The sequence below is a fragment of the Physella acuta genome, unplaced genomic scaffold (assembly GCF_028476545.2).
Source record: "Physella acuta isolate Inbredline_101_S28 unplaced genomic scaffold, ASM2847654v3 ptg000604l, whole genome shotgun sequence".
NCBI classification, from domain to species: domain Eukaryota; kingdom Metazoa; phylum Mollusca; class Gastropoda; family Physidae; genus Physella; species Physella acuta.
In genome coordinates, this window is record NW_026732123.1 from 615,923 (window position 1) to 629,295 (window position 13,373).

Sequence of the window (13,373 nt, forward strand, 5' to 3'; positions counted from 1 at the left end):
CTTGACTATTTCTTGAGTTATATCTCTTTTTTTTTTTTAAGTAGCGATTTGTCTCAAAGTTTTAAAGTTACAGACAAGACATCATCATTTCCCAGTACTGCAGTGTTTCTTCCAGATTTTTTTCACAAGGCGTGGGGGGAGGTACTTGAAATTTTCGAGTGGAGGTGCGGAATAAAAGCTATAATTGAATATCACATGTAACTTAGGATATTCATGTTAACGCTTATCTGTTTATTAGGGACAGTTTATTTCCTAAACATATATTTTTATGCGTATCACCCTTTGTTCCAACCTTCATTCAAGTAAATGTTGATAAAGAACAAGCGCCATATGTACAATTTAGAAAAAGAAATACGAAATTAAGGCAGTGAAAAAAGGTAATCGAATATGGACATACGCATATAATATGGACCTAGCGATCGATTGGGAGATGAAGATTTCATGTTTCTTGACTTCGAAACATGAAGTGATAGTGTGATCAGCCGCCTTTACTTTCCCAGCCGTAAGTCAGGTACCCATCAGCGCTCGGTGGGATCAGGGACGTCCTACAAACACAAGTCAGAAACTAGATCCGAACTCGAGACCCTTGGGCTAGCAGCCAAACGGTCATCCATTCGACCACCCCGTCCACATTAACGTACATGCGTGACTTGTGTTATATTTTTTTTAACTAACCATGGGTACCGCTCTACAAATTGAAAACACGCCGAACTAATTATACAAGACTATAGATCGTGAACACAGTGTTTATTGTTTACAGAGGTTTACATATCAACACATACTTTATTAAGTAGCATTACAATCAGTATCCATCGAAACATACATTATTGAATCCTAATGATCTTTAATTGATAGATTAGATTATTAATCTTGTCCCGTTACCCTATATGAGTTAGTATCAACTGCATGAAATACCTGTAGAGGAACATGCAATAATTCAAAAGATGTCCCGAAAAGACAAATTGTTTTGAAGTATACATTAAATTAAAGTGTACATAGTTAAAACGTGTTTATGTAATTAATTGCGTCAGTTTATCTAGTTTTGGTTATACTCTAAAATTTTACATCTAAAGTTTTACAAAAGGTGTAAGCTTGGAACATTGTTGTTTCAAATAGTGGCACTGCTGTCTGTCTTCACTTTGTATAAGCTTTGTATTTGAGAAGATTGATTACACATTTTATCGATGGAAGCGACATCTGAATGAAAGATTATCTTATGTCGAAGCTGTTTTAAATTGTACGAAACACTGTTTCTGAGCATCAATACACCATTTGTAAACAAGAATAGTTTTTACAATGTAGATGGGTCTTAAACGTTGGGACACACTGCAATGCAACAATGACAAAATAGCAAGCATACTGTGTGTGAAGTAGAACTTCTAACGAATACCATACCAGAGTTTTTTCTCCGGGGGGAGGGGGTAGGGCACTTGATATTTTCGGGGGGAGGGGGTGCGGGGCGGACAATATTTTCCGGGGGTGCGAACACTAGTAGAAGTATATGTTTTTAATATATATTCCATTTCCTTCCGGGGGGGGGGGGGGGTGAAGGGACGTTAGATTTTCTCCGTTCCCCCCTCCCTCTCGAAGAGATGCCTGGAATAAACTCTGATACCATATGACTTAACACTACGTTCATGTAATTAATTGCGGCAACTTATTTAGTTTTGGTTAAACTCTAAAATGTTACATCTAAACTTCATACGACTGAACCAAAATATGACATAGCACTACATACGACTGAAGCCAAACTATGAAATAGCATTACTTTCGACGAAAAAAGTGATGTAGAACTACTTACGGCTGAACCAAACTATGACGTAGCACTACATACGACTGAACCAAAAGTGGCGTAGCACTACTTACAACTCAACCAAACTATGACGTAGAACTACATACGACTGAACCAACCTATGACGTAGCACTACTTACGACTGCACCAGAGTGACGTAGCACTACACACGACTGAACCAAACTATGACGTAGCACTACTTACGATTGCACCAAACTATGACGTAGCACTACTTACGACTGAACCAAAAGTGACGTAGCACTACTTACGACTCAACCAAACTATGACGTAGCACTACTTACGACTCAAACTATGACGAAGCACTACTTACGATTGCACCAAACTATGACGTAGCACTACTTACGACTGAACCAAACTATGACGTAGCACTACTTACGACTGAACCAAACTATGACGTAGCACTACTTACGACTCAAACTATGACGTAGCACCACTTACGACTGCACCAAACTATGACGTAGCACTACTTACGACTGAACCAAACTATGACGTAGCACTACTTACGACTGAACCAAACTATGACGTAGCACTACTTACGACTGAACCAAACTATGACGTAGCACTACTTACGACTGCACCAAACTATGACGTAGCACTACTTACGATTGCACCAAACTATGACGTAGCACTACTTACGACTGAACCAAACTATGACGTAGCACTACTTACGACTGAACCAAACTATGACGTAGCACTACTTACGACTGAACCAAACTATGACGTAGCACTACTTACGACTGCACCAAACTATGACGTAGCACTACTTACGATTGCACCAAACTATGACGTAGCACTACTTACGACTGAACCAAACTATGACGTAGCACTACTTACGACTGAACCAAACTATGACGTAGCACTACTTACGACTCAAACTCGGCCTCAGTGACCTGCTGGTTCTTGTCGGCGTCGGCGTGTAGGAAGATCTGGTCAATGTCGTGATGGTCAACGAAGCCGTCGCTGTCAATGTCCAGGGAGGGGAAGAGGTTGTAGTAGAGTGGGATCATGGCGGGGTCAGTGTTGACCGTGTGGGCGTTCACGGCGTCGATAAACTCGTTCTTCTCAATCACGCCGTCGTAGTTCTCGTCGTGGTTCTGTGGAGAGGGATGGTGAGACGGGTTCATGAAGGTGGGGGAATGGTGAGACGAGATCAGGAAGGTGGGAGAATGGTGAGGGGGGGGATGGTGATACGGGTTCGGGAAGGTGGGGGCGGGGGAATGGTGAGACGGGTAAAGGAAAGTGGGGGGAATGGTGAGGCGGCTGAAGGAAAGTTTTGGGAAATGTGGGAAACGGCCGAAATACATATATATGTATATATATATATATATATATATATATATATATATATAGAGAGAGAGAGAGATGGAGAGAGAGAGAGAGAGAGAGAGAGAGAGAGAAGAGAGAGAGAGAGAGAGAGAGAGAGAGAATATAGTAGCTCACATAAATATCTAAATGCATACAATTCTAAGAACAAACAAGACCTACCTGAAAGAACTGGCTGACTTCACCCCTAGAGATATGACCATCTAAATTAGCGTCCAAAATTTCAAAGACTGTTCTCATTAGCCCTTGTATATCGAAAGCTTGACATACGATGATTGCGGGCAGCATAAGGAATACTATCTGGAGCTTCATGGCTGGAAGATATACAACACACAGGGTTGGTTGTCAGGTTGGTGTGGGGGTAGGGTTGTTTGTCAGGTTGGTGTGGGAGTAGGGTTGTTTGTCAGGTTGGTTAGGGAGGTAGGGTTGTTTGTCAGGTTGGTGTGGGGGTAGGGTTGTTTGTCAGGTTGGTGTGGGGGTAGGGTTGTTTGTCAGGTTGATTAGGCAGGGAGGGTTGTTTGTCAGGTTGGTTAGGGGGTAAGGTTGTTTGTCTGGTTGGTATATTTGTCAGGTTGGTTAGGGAGGTAGGGTTGTTTGTCAGGTTGGTTAGGCAGGGAGGGTTGTTTGTCAGGTTGGTTAGGGGGTAAGGTTGTTTGTCTGGTTGGTTTATTTGTCAGGTTGGTTAGGGAGGTAGGGTTGTTTGTCAGGTTGGTTAGGCAGGGAGGGTTGTTTGTCGGGTTGGTTAGGGGGTAAGGTTGTTTGTCTGGTTGGTTTATTTGTCAGGTTGGTTAGGGAGGTAGGGTTGTTTGTCAGGTTGGTTAGGCAGGGAGGGTTGTTTGTCGGGTTGGTTAGGGGGTAAGGTTGTTTGTCTGGTTGGTTTATTTGTCAGGTTGGTTAGGGAGGTAGGGTTGTTTGTCAGGGTGGTTAGGCTGCTATGGTTGTTGGCTAAATCGTTATATTTTTAGCCAGCTGAAGTTATTAGCCTGGTAGGATTTTCCTTTAAACAGCTATAGTTATTCTTTAAAATAATTTCTTAGCGAATATTTTTCAATACAACTAGGCGTATTTCTTAGACAGTGGTCATTATGTATTGGTATATAACACCTAAGTCTTTATAAACGTTACTATGTAAATTAAACCAAATTGATAGTAAGGGTTAACTGTGAACTGTTTTGTTTTTCTCCCACTGAAATAGTTGCGCTCTCTTAACTACTGTTTGCTAACATTTTTCATGGAAACTATAGAAAGTGATGCAAAACGGAGAGACCATTTAGCCATCAAGAAGATTAAGAATGGAACCCGACCAGAGGTTCATAAATTAGACCCATCTGCAACAGCAGAAATGTTACAATTACACATGTCGAAGACGTGTGAACAAGAAGGCCCCTGCTAATTGGAAACGCAGATATCATTTGGAGCAACCACAGAACCTGCTATAGGCAACCTTTAGAGAGAAATCTTGCTATTATCTGTCCATAGCAAAGTCCTTCCACACAATCTGAGGGTTAAGAGCTATGTCAATGTCTATGCTATCTAAAATACGACTGCTTCACAGCAACCTGATGTCTCCTTTATGGCTCAGAGAGTTGAGAGTAACACAAACGTTAGACTTACATAGACAGATGCGTGTTGGAGAGTAACACGAACGTTAGACTATCGTAGACAGAGAGTGGAGAGTAACACAAACGTTAGACTTACATAGATAAATGCGTACATCATATATGTGAGATTACCTTGACTGAGAATGTAAATACTTACACTAATCTATGGTAGTAAAAAAGGGCAAAACCATATTGGCAAAGAATTTGAAACGCCCAATATGGGATAGATTGGACACACCTTGAGTAAACCAACTAGCAAAACCACCAGAATGGTGTTTTATAGGAATCCCCATAGGAAAAGGAAAGTAAGTTTGTCAAAAAAAACATGGAAAATATCAGTTGCCAGTGAAGCAGAAACAGCCGCAATGTCGTGGGCCCAACTTGGTGGAATCGCCCAAATGAACATTGGATAAATGTGGTTGCGACTCTATGCTCGACATGGAGCCTATAGAAATGATGACGTTGATAAACAGTAATCATGGAATTGTTGTGGTCAACTTAAATGTCCTTGTTAATATTGCCAAAACAATTGTAATTTGCACACCAATTTCAGTTAGCAATAACTTTAAATCTTAGATAATCAAATTATTGCTCAACACAACAATAGAAAAGAAGACAAAGTAAAATGTTTGAAGAATCCGTTGTTTACTTCGACACACTTTTAAATAAAAAGTTATGTTATCGATAATATTGACGTCACTCGTGTTTACTTTTTAATTTATGTTAAAATTGTTATACACACAAATGAGAAAATTAAGCGTATAAGATGTAAACAAATAAGTTCAGTCTAGATTTTATGTTATAGAAATTAAATTTTAAACCACAATTACATCTTTGTTTTGTTGACAAAGATATCGACAAACCTTGAAAGGTGTCCTGGTAAAATATTGAAGTGACCCGTGTATGACGGTGTACCTCTTAGATCATACAGCAGTTTTTTTATACGCTCCGGTCAATATTCTAATTTACTTTTACGTTGAAGGTTCTCACGCTATGTTCGTGTTGTCACAGAGAAGGTTTATGTGCTATCTAGTGCGGCTCCAGTATCTGAGAATCGCTTCGATGACACAATTTGTGATCGTACGATCGGCCAGGCATTTTTAAAATATTTGAAAGATAAGAAATTGTCTTGGGAAAAATCCCATCTGTAAAATGGCACACTTTCTATACTTTCATAAAACTTAGTTTAAAGCTAGGAAGATATATTTGTACACAACAAATCTAGTGTAACCTTTTGACCTCTTTAATCATGTGACTAATTTAGTGGCGATAGAGCGGAAAGGGCAAAAATCCGCACTAGTTAGCATAATTTTAATTACAAAAATTTGTATAATAATTCAATCAAATCAATACTAATAACCGAAATCCAAAGCATTACATAACCAGTTTCAAATGATATTTGGACATGAGAACGCGTTAAAAAAATTAACTAACGTTTCTGTCAACATCGTCAGCACGAGTGGTATAGAGGGAGATAACTCCGTCTCTCGAGTCGGTTGAGACTGGCATTGATAATAACTAACGTTGGCAGTGCAGGATTTGCGTTGACAATATACACTCTATAGATTTGCGCCCCTAATTTCTAAGTTCTCCCCCTCCTCCCTTCACGAGTGAGAAATCGTCATTTATAATTAAATATATTATTTTTTTCAAAATTTACATAACCAGCCTTTTTTTTTTATTTACGATTGAAAAAAAACCTTTATCTCACATTCTATAAAGACCTACTTCTTAGTTGTGTTTACGGTTAACACGCTCATCATTCCTTTGTGGCCCCTGGGGAGCAAAGGGCCGGTTAACACGCTAGGTATCACTAAATCATATTTGGCTCTGATATATAACATGTAAATTTATAAAGGTCCCATATTTCAAAACGCTTAGGGCCACATTAATTTTAAAACCGACCTAAGGGAGTAGATCTGAGACCATAAGTTGACGCTCCAACTCTCTGCTGGACTTATGGCCCGGTCTGAGAGCATTAAACTAAATGGCTTAAACGATACCGATATTTATTCTTGTATACCAGAGACTTCCCGCCCGTCCGCTTCTCGGCCCAAACTTTTATACATAAATATGGTCATCCAAAAGAAAGCTTCCCTGAAAATTTCAGCGCGCTAGCTAACTGGGAAGTGCCAGAAATTTCGATCGCAAGATTGGATTGGAAAAACAGACAAAACAGACAAACAGAGAAAGCAAGTTAAAGAAAACGTGGGAATAAGACAGGTATTTACGTTCTTGTTACCGAGCAATAGCCATTTTCATTTTTTTTAGTTCAGTACCAGGTTTTCCAACCTGGACAGTCCGTGTGACAAGTGAAGTAGAGTTAACCTGTTTCTGTGACCTTGACAAACTGTGTTGAGTATGATTTTTTCGTGCGGTGTTGTTCATTATGATGACCCCCACTAAAATCAATTAGTCAGCATGACGTAAAATGTCGGCAAACGCTTGAGTTATTTGATTTTATATTAAAAATTGCCCAGTTTCCTTTTTAGCTTATCACAAGCAATTTTAAATACATTAACAGATTATTCTTTCGATCCACATAATGTCTATTGTTTGTACTGAACATGGGGCATGTTGAAAGAATGATCTTGTTGCTGAAAGAATGATCTTGTTGTTGAAGACTTTTCTTGTTTAAAATGATCTTGTTAAAGAACGATCTTGTAAACCACGACATCTGAAAAGATGGGCTGACGCTTCAGGCGTTAAATGAACCCGCCTCTTCTCGAAATGATTTGTTATTCGCTTTAAAGATGTTTAACATCGTTCAACACGCCACACATATTGAAATTTACTTTTGTATTTTATTATCAAAACAATTTAATGTTCCTTAGTGTTTTGTCGTCTAAACAGTTAACAGAAGGCAGTCCGTTGTTTAGTTTTCTTCGTAGTATTTGTCAAAGCCGTGGGCAAAAAGCAACTGCGTTAGGAACCTGGACGAACAGAAAAATGCAGATAATTCTTTTACAAATAAAAAAAAATTACAAATTGTATAAACGTTTTCGGAGGTCAGATTTCTTTATGTTGAAAATACAACAAATTTAATCATTGTCAAATTTTACCTTCGGAAATATAATTGTTTAAATTTAAAATGATAGTTAACGAGCTGACCCGCGGCATATCATACGCCGCTATTTTGTTGTTGTTTTTCTACTTTTCAGTAATTCATAATTTGTGAATTCGACAGTACCAACGCTGCCACTGAAAATATTTCTTTAAAACACTTTAAGTATCTCGTTAAGGACGATACCCCCCCCCCTCCGTTACAGTAAACTCCACTTAGTTACGCCCCCCCCCCCCCTACGTTTAAAATCGTTTCGAACTAAATTATCTGCCCCTAATAGTCGTCACTAAACCCGGCTCTGCTTGTAAACATTTAGAGTGAACACAGCTCACTAAAACCATGTAGGGGTGGAGGTGGTAGGGAGCGCGCTTACAGCTTGTTTTCTAGCGTCTCCCAGAAGAGAATTATATATATAGATACTTATTTTCATACATAAATTTTAATACTGGCTAACTATACATTGTTCGACCTTTAAAAAATAAAATACATATTGTTTACATATAATTAAACATGGCTACTTTAAATGTTGAGTACTCACACTTCAAACTCTGGCAGGGTCACTTGTCCATTTTTGTCCGCGTCCGCGCGCAGGTAGAGTTGGTCAAGGTCATGGTGGTCAACAAAGTTGTCACTGTCTATGTCAAGGAAGGGGTAGATGTTGTAGATGAGCTGTACGTGGGCGGGGTTCGTGCCTGTCGAGTGGGCGTTGACGGCGTCGATGAACTCGTTCTTCTCAATCAGACCGTCGAAGTTTTCGTCGTGTTGCTGCAAGGGAGAGAATCGGGTTAAACATTATCTGTTGCAGGGAGAGAATCGAGTTAAACATTATCTGTTGCAGGGAGAGAATTGAGTTAAACATTATCTTTGTAGGGGAGAGAATTTGTTTAAACAAATTTATTGTAGGTGAGAGAATCGGGTTAAACTTTATCTGCTGCAGGAGAGAGAAATTGAGTTAAACATTATCTGTTGCAGGGGAGATAATTGGGTTAAATATAATTTGCTACAAGGGAAAGTATTAGGTTAAACATTTTCTATCGTAGGGGAGAGAATTGGGTTAAACATTATTTGCTGCAGGGGTTGAGTGTCGGGTTTAACATATTTTTTCTGTAAAAGGAGAGAATCAGTTGACGCATTCTTTGTGTAAAGCTACTAATTTATTCATTGAAACAAAGCCTATGTGTGTTATTCAATGTGCGTAAATAGCTAAATCACTAAGAGTAGTCCCTTGTTGAACCGCAAAAGACCATTGGTAAACCAAGGGGTGTGCCAAAACCGGATGTAGGAATCACTTCCGGGTACCACCCAACCAAGAGCAACAGTTATGTACAAATAGAGAGTGGCTGTCGTTTAAATGCACAATACACACACAATCAGAGGATTCTATTAGCGAGGGACGTAACATCCCTCCCCTCCACCTTGAGATCCCTAGTCCAGAGTGTGGCTCGTATCTTCAGCCAACCCAACTATTTGGTCCAGAGTGTGGCTCATATCTTCAGCCAACCCAACTATTTGGTCCAGAGTGTGGCTCATATCTTCAGCCAACCCAACTATTTGGTCCAGTGTGTGGCTCGTATCATCAGCCAACCCAACTATTTGGTCCAGTGTGTGGCTCGTATCTTCAGCCAACCTAACTATTTGGTCCAGAGTGTGGCTCGTATCTTCAGCCAACCAAACTATTTAGTCTAGAGTGTTTTCCGGCCGGGCATACTTGTATAAGAAATTTCGTTTCCGAAACTGAAGTGGAAAAACAAATGCTTGTACAGCAGAGATGAATCTAATGATAAAAAAATACAACAGAAATCTTGCCTGAAAAAAGATGTCAATCTCGTGCCTGGCTATGTGGTTGTCTGAGTTGTCGTCGAGGATTTGAAAGACAGTTGTCAACAGATCGTTGATGTCGATTGGTTCCGGGGTCTGGCTGAGAGCTAGGGCGGGTAGCAGAAGAATCAACGCCACGATCTGCATGGTGCTTTTGTTAAATGTGATTTTGGTATAAATTATAAATCATAGAAATATTTGGGCTTTTTAAAATGTGATTTTAGAATGAGTTATTGCAATATTGTTGTTTAAAATACGATGTAAGGATAAGTAATTTCATTTTTACATTCAACGTGATTATATAATGTTTCTTTATTGATAATTTTTTTTAAATGTCTATCTAGAAAAAATAAATAAATGATAATTTAAAAATATTATTAAATAAATTTAAATCAATTCTTATCAACAACAATTTTTTTAAAGAATATTAAGCTTATACGATTATTGTACATGTGATTTAGGAAAAAATGTACCAACGATTATTAAAATATTAGAAACAAATATTAATTTTAAATGGCTTGTAATAAAATATGTTGAAAATATAATTGACACACACACAGCTGACCATCTGGGACACAGTAGTCGAGTTGTAGAGTACTCGATTATTAACCTGAACGTTTCAGGTTCAAATCCCGAGCTCGAGTACGTCAGACTCCCATGGTTCCACTCAGATCTAACGGGTATCTGCGCCAATTAAGGGAAAGATATGGCGACGACATATATTGCTGACCACATTATCTTTTTTAATAAATAACGAGGTCAAAACTCAGATGAACTCTACTTCAGCTACTGTAAGCTACCAACTAAAACAATAAAAGATGCATCAAACAGACCTTGTGATAGAGTAGCGAGTCAAATGTTGAAAGAGAAATGTTTTAGATCAACATATTTACTTATCTGGATTGTAGAACGTTATCTATTTCTGAAAACAAAGTAAACTCATTTCAAACACCAAAAATCTAAATCACGATAAAAAGAACTACGGTCTTAATGTCAGTCGACAAAATGACCCCAAAAAAATGATTTTAAAGTTATGTTTTATTTTTGATCAGGAATTGAAAAAAGCCTAAGGCATAGGATACTGACTCTTGCTGTTTTCATTTGGAGCAGTTTTTTTTTTCGTTTCGAGAGGTGTGGGTCGGGGGGGGGGGGGTCCATGCAGAAGTCCATGACTAGATTTCAAATAATTTAATACTTATTTTTAATATATAAATTAACAAACGCGACATGCAAAGGGCATGAAAAATAATAATTTAATAACATCAATGCCCCTCTGTTTCTTATAAACTCCAACTTTGTACTATGGCAGTATCAATATTTATCAAATGTGTATCTGTGTATGTAGCACATTAAGGGAAACATTAAGTTCATCAAACAGAGCTTGCCCACATGATTAACATTAAGCTTGTAAGGCATGCTATAGTGACCACTTGTACTGTACATGACCCCATGTATAGTGACCACCAGTATATGACCCCATCAATGTATAGTGACCACCAGTTCATGACCCCATTAATGTATAGTGACCACCAGTACATGACCCCATGTATAGTGACCACCAGTACATGACCCCATCAATGTATAGTGACCACCAGTACATGACCCCATGTATAGTGACCACCAGTACATGACCCCATCAATGTATAGTGACCACCAGTACATGACCCCATCAATGTATAGTGACCACCAGTACATGACCCCATCAATGTATAGTGACCACCAGTACATGACCCCATCAATGTATAGTGACCACCAGTACATGACCCCATGTATAGTGACCACCAGTACATGACCCCATCAATGTATAGTGACCACCAGTACATGACTCCATCAATGTATAGTGACCACCAGTACATGACCCCATGTATAGTGACCACCAGTACATGACCCCATCAATGTATAGTGACCACCAGTATATGACCCCATCAATGTATAGTGACCACCAGTACATGACCCCATCAATGTATAGTGACCACCAGTACATGACCCCATCAATGTATAGTGACCACCAGTACATGACCCCATCAATGTATAGTGACCACCAGTACATGACCCCATCAATGTATAGTGACCACCAGTACATGACCCCATGTATAGTGACCACCAGTACATGACCCCATCAATGTATAGTGACCACCAGTACATGACCCCATCAATGTATAGTGACCACCAGTACATGACCCCATCAATGTATAGTGACCACCTGTACATGACCCCATCAATGTATAGAGACCACCAGTTTATGACCCCATGTTTAGTGATCATTATTTCAGTATCCAATCAATGTATAGTGACCACTAGCTCATGATCAGCCTAATGTAGAAGGAACCATTGTCCTCCTTAAAAACTAGTATGTTGATTACAAACACGAAATCAATTTTTAGCAAAATAACATATTTTCTTCCTCTAATATCTTTCTCACTATCTCCCCCCCCCCCCCTTTCCCTGTCTTTAGCCTTATATACAATTATCTTAACTTGTAAATTTTTAAATAATTATTTTTAATTGTAGCTTTTTAATAATTTTCTTTACTTGTAGCTTGTTAAATAATTATCTTTTCTTGTAGCTTGTTAAATAATTATCTTTACTTGTAGCTTTTTAAATAATTATCTTTACTTGTAGCTTTTTAAATAATTATCTTTACTTGTAGATGTTTGTAATATTTAAATTAACTTCTTCATGGATCTTTGATAAGAATTATTTGTTATAAGCAACTTTAAGCCTCTGTTTTTTATTTATAAATTTTGCTTAGAATATAGCCTACTTGTGATTGCTTGTTTTTAACCAAACCTACATTGAGTGATTTAGTCATTTTTAAGTGGTAAATCCGTGTACAACAACAGTCGTGTATTTTACGATTTGCAATGAATTAAAAATAAAATTAATATCATCACGCAGATGTAATGTATGATTTTTATGTTCGTCTCTGCACGGACAAATGTATTGTGTTAGTAAATGTATGGCAAGAAGCGACCCGCGGGTTTTGTTTATAAACCCAAACTGCACGGACAAATGTATTGTGTTAGTCAATGTCTGGCTGGAAGCGACCCGCGGGTTTTATTGTCTAACACAAACTGTATTGAAATCTTTCAAGCAGTTTTAAAAAATACTTGAACTTCGAATATTAGGTGTTACTCAGTGGTTCTTAACCTTTTTTATTAAGGTACCGAACTCCACTAACTATTCAAGGTGCACTTCTTAATAGTTCTATCGTTTGCACTGACAAAATCTGTGTATTGACCTCCGACGCAGAGGCCTAGCGAGAAGGGGGGGGGGGGGGTACATATGTCCCGAGGCGCCAACCCTAGGGGGCGCCGACCCTAGAGGGCGCCAAAATGGGTTGGAAAAAAAATGAAAAGCTCATTTTAGCTGCAATTTTGCATTATAAATATAAAAAATATATGGTGGGGGGGCTAAATTGAAAGTTTGTCCCCGGGCGCCGGGAAGGGTTGCTACGTCTCTGCTCCGACGAACCCTTGAGACTGACTAACCAAACCACTTGGGTTCGATCGAACCCAGGTAAAGAATCCCTGGTATACGTAGTCAAGGTAACAGATTGATCTCACACAACATAACACTACACACGAGCTTCTATTATGGGATGGCACACAACACCATCTCAATATAAGTACCCACACAACAAACATCACTACTCTCAGTATTTAACCAGGTATGACATTTTTTTTTCTTTTTTTTTTTAATTCGGGTAAACTTTCAATGTATTCACATAATAAATAAATCATAGACGAACTCA

General features: G+C 38.7%; 2 protein-coding genes across 3 annotated transcripts; both read right to left on the bottom strand.

The window, feature by feature from the left end:
* Positions 1-756: 756 nt before the first annotated feature.
* LOC131947642 (uncharacterized) lies at positions 757-5,700 on the bottom strand. Its single transcript, XM_059308880.1, has 4 exons — positions 5,601-5,700; positions 3,299-3,450; positions 2,681-2,907; positions 757-915 (listed from the first exon to the last, which is right to left on the bottom strand). The coding sequence occupies exons 2-4, from the start codon at positions 3,446-3,448 to the stop codon at positions 879-881; spliced, it is 414 nt and encodes a 137-aa protein (XP_059164863.1). The 5' UTR covers positions 3,449-3,450; positions 5,601-5,700; the 3' UTR covers positions 757-878.
* A 1,821-nt stretch (positions 5,701-7,521) lies between these two features.
* On the bottom strand, positions 7,522-10,542 carry LOC131947712 (uncharacterized). 2 transcript variants are annotated; one of them, XM_059308993.1, is made up of 4 exons: positions 10,513-10,542; positions 9,608-9,770; positions 8,340-8,566; positions 7,522-7,670 (listed from the first exon to the last, which is right to left on the bottom strand). In XM_059308993.1, the coding sequence occupies exons 2-4, from the start codon at positions 9,764-9,766 to the stop codon at positions 7,613-7,615; spliced, it is 444 nt and encodes a 147-aa protein (XP_059164976.1). In that variant the 5' UTR covers positions 9,767-9,770; positions 10,513-10,542; the 3' UTR covers positions 7,522-7,612. The 2 variants fall into 2 exon arrangements, with proteins under 2 accessions (XP_059164976.1, XP_059164975.1); XM_059308992.1 differs by having other exon boundaries at positions 10,453-10,537.
* Between the last annotated feature and the right edge of the window lie 2,831 nt (positions 10,543-13,373).

What these genes read in the sequence shown, in the direction of transcription:
- LOC131947642 (XM_059308880.1), bottom strand. Translation starts at nt 3,448, where the DNA reads ATGAAGCTCCAGATAGTATTCCTTATGCTGCCCGCAATCATCGTATGT. An exon ending in AAGTCAGCCAGTTCTTTCAG is followed by an intron (nt 2,908 to 3,298) that starts GTAGGTCTTGTT and finishes CCCTCTCCACAG; the next exon opens with AACCACGACGAGAACTACGA. An exon ending in ACTGAGGCCGAGTTTGAGTC is followed by an intron (nt 916 to 2,680) that starts GTAAGTAGTGCT and finishes GTTCCTCTACAG; the next exon opens with GTATTTCATGCAGTTGATAC.
- LOC131947712 (XM_059308993.1), bottom strand. Translation starts at nt 9,766, where the DNA reads ATGCAGATCGTGGCGTTGATTCTTCTGCTACCCGCCCTAGCTCTCAGC. An exon ending in AGATTGACATCTTTTTTCAG is followed by an intron (nt 8,567 to 9,607) that starts GCAAGATTTCTG and finishes TCTCCCTTGCAG; the next exon opens with CAACACGACGAAAACTTCGA. An exon ending in ACCCTGCCAGAGTTTGAAGT is followed by an intron (nt 7,671 to 8,339) that starts GTGAGTACTCAA and finishes CTGTTCGTCCAG; the next exon opens with GTTCCTAACGCAGTTGCTTT.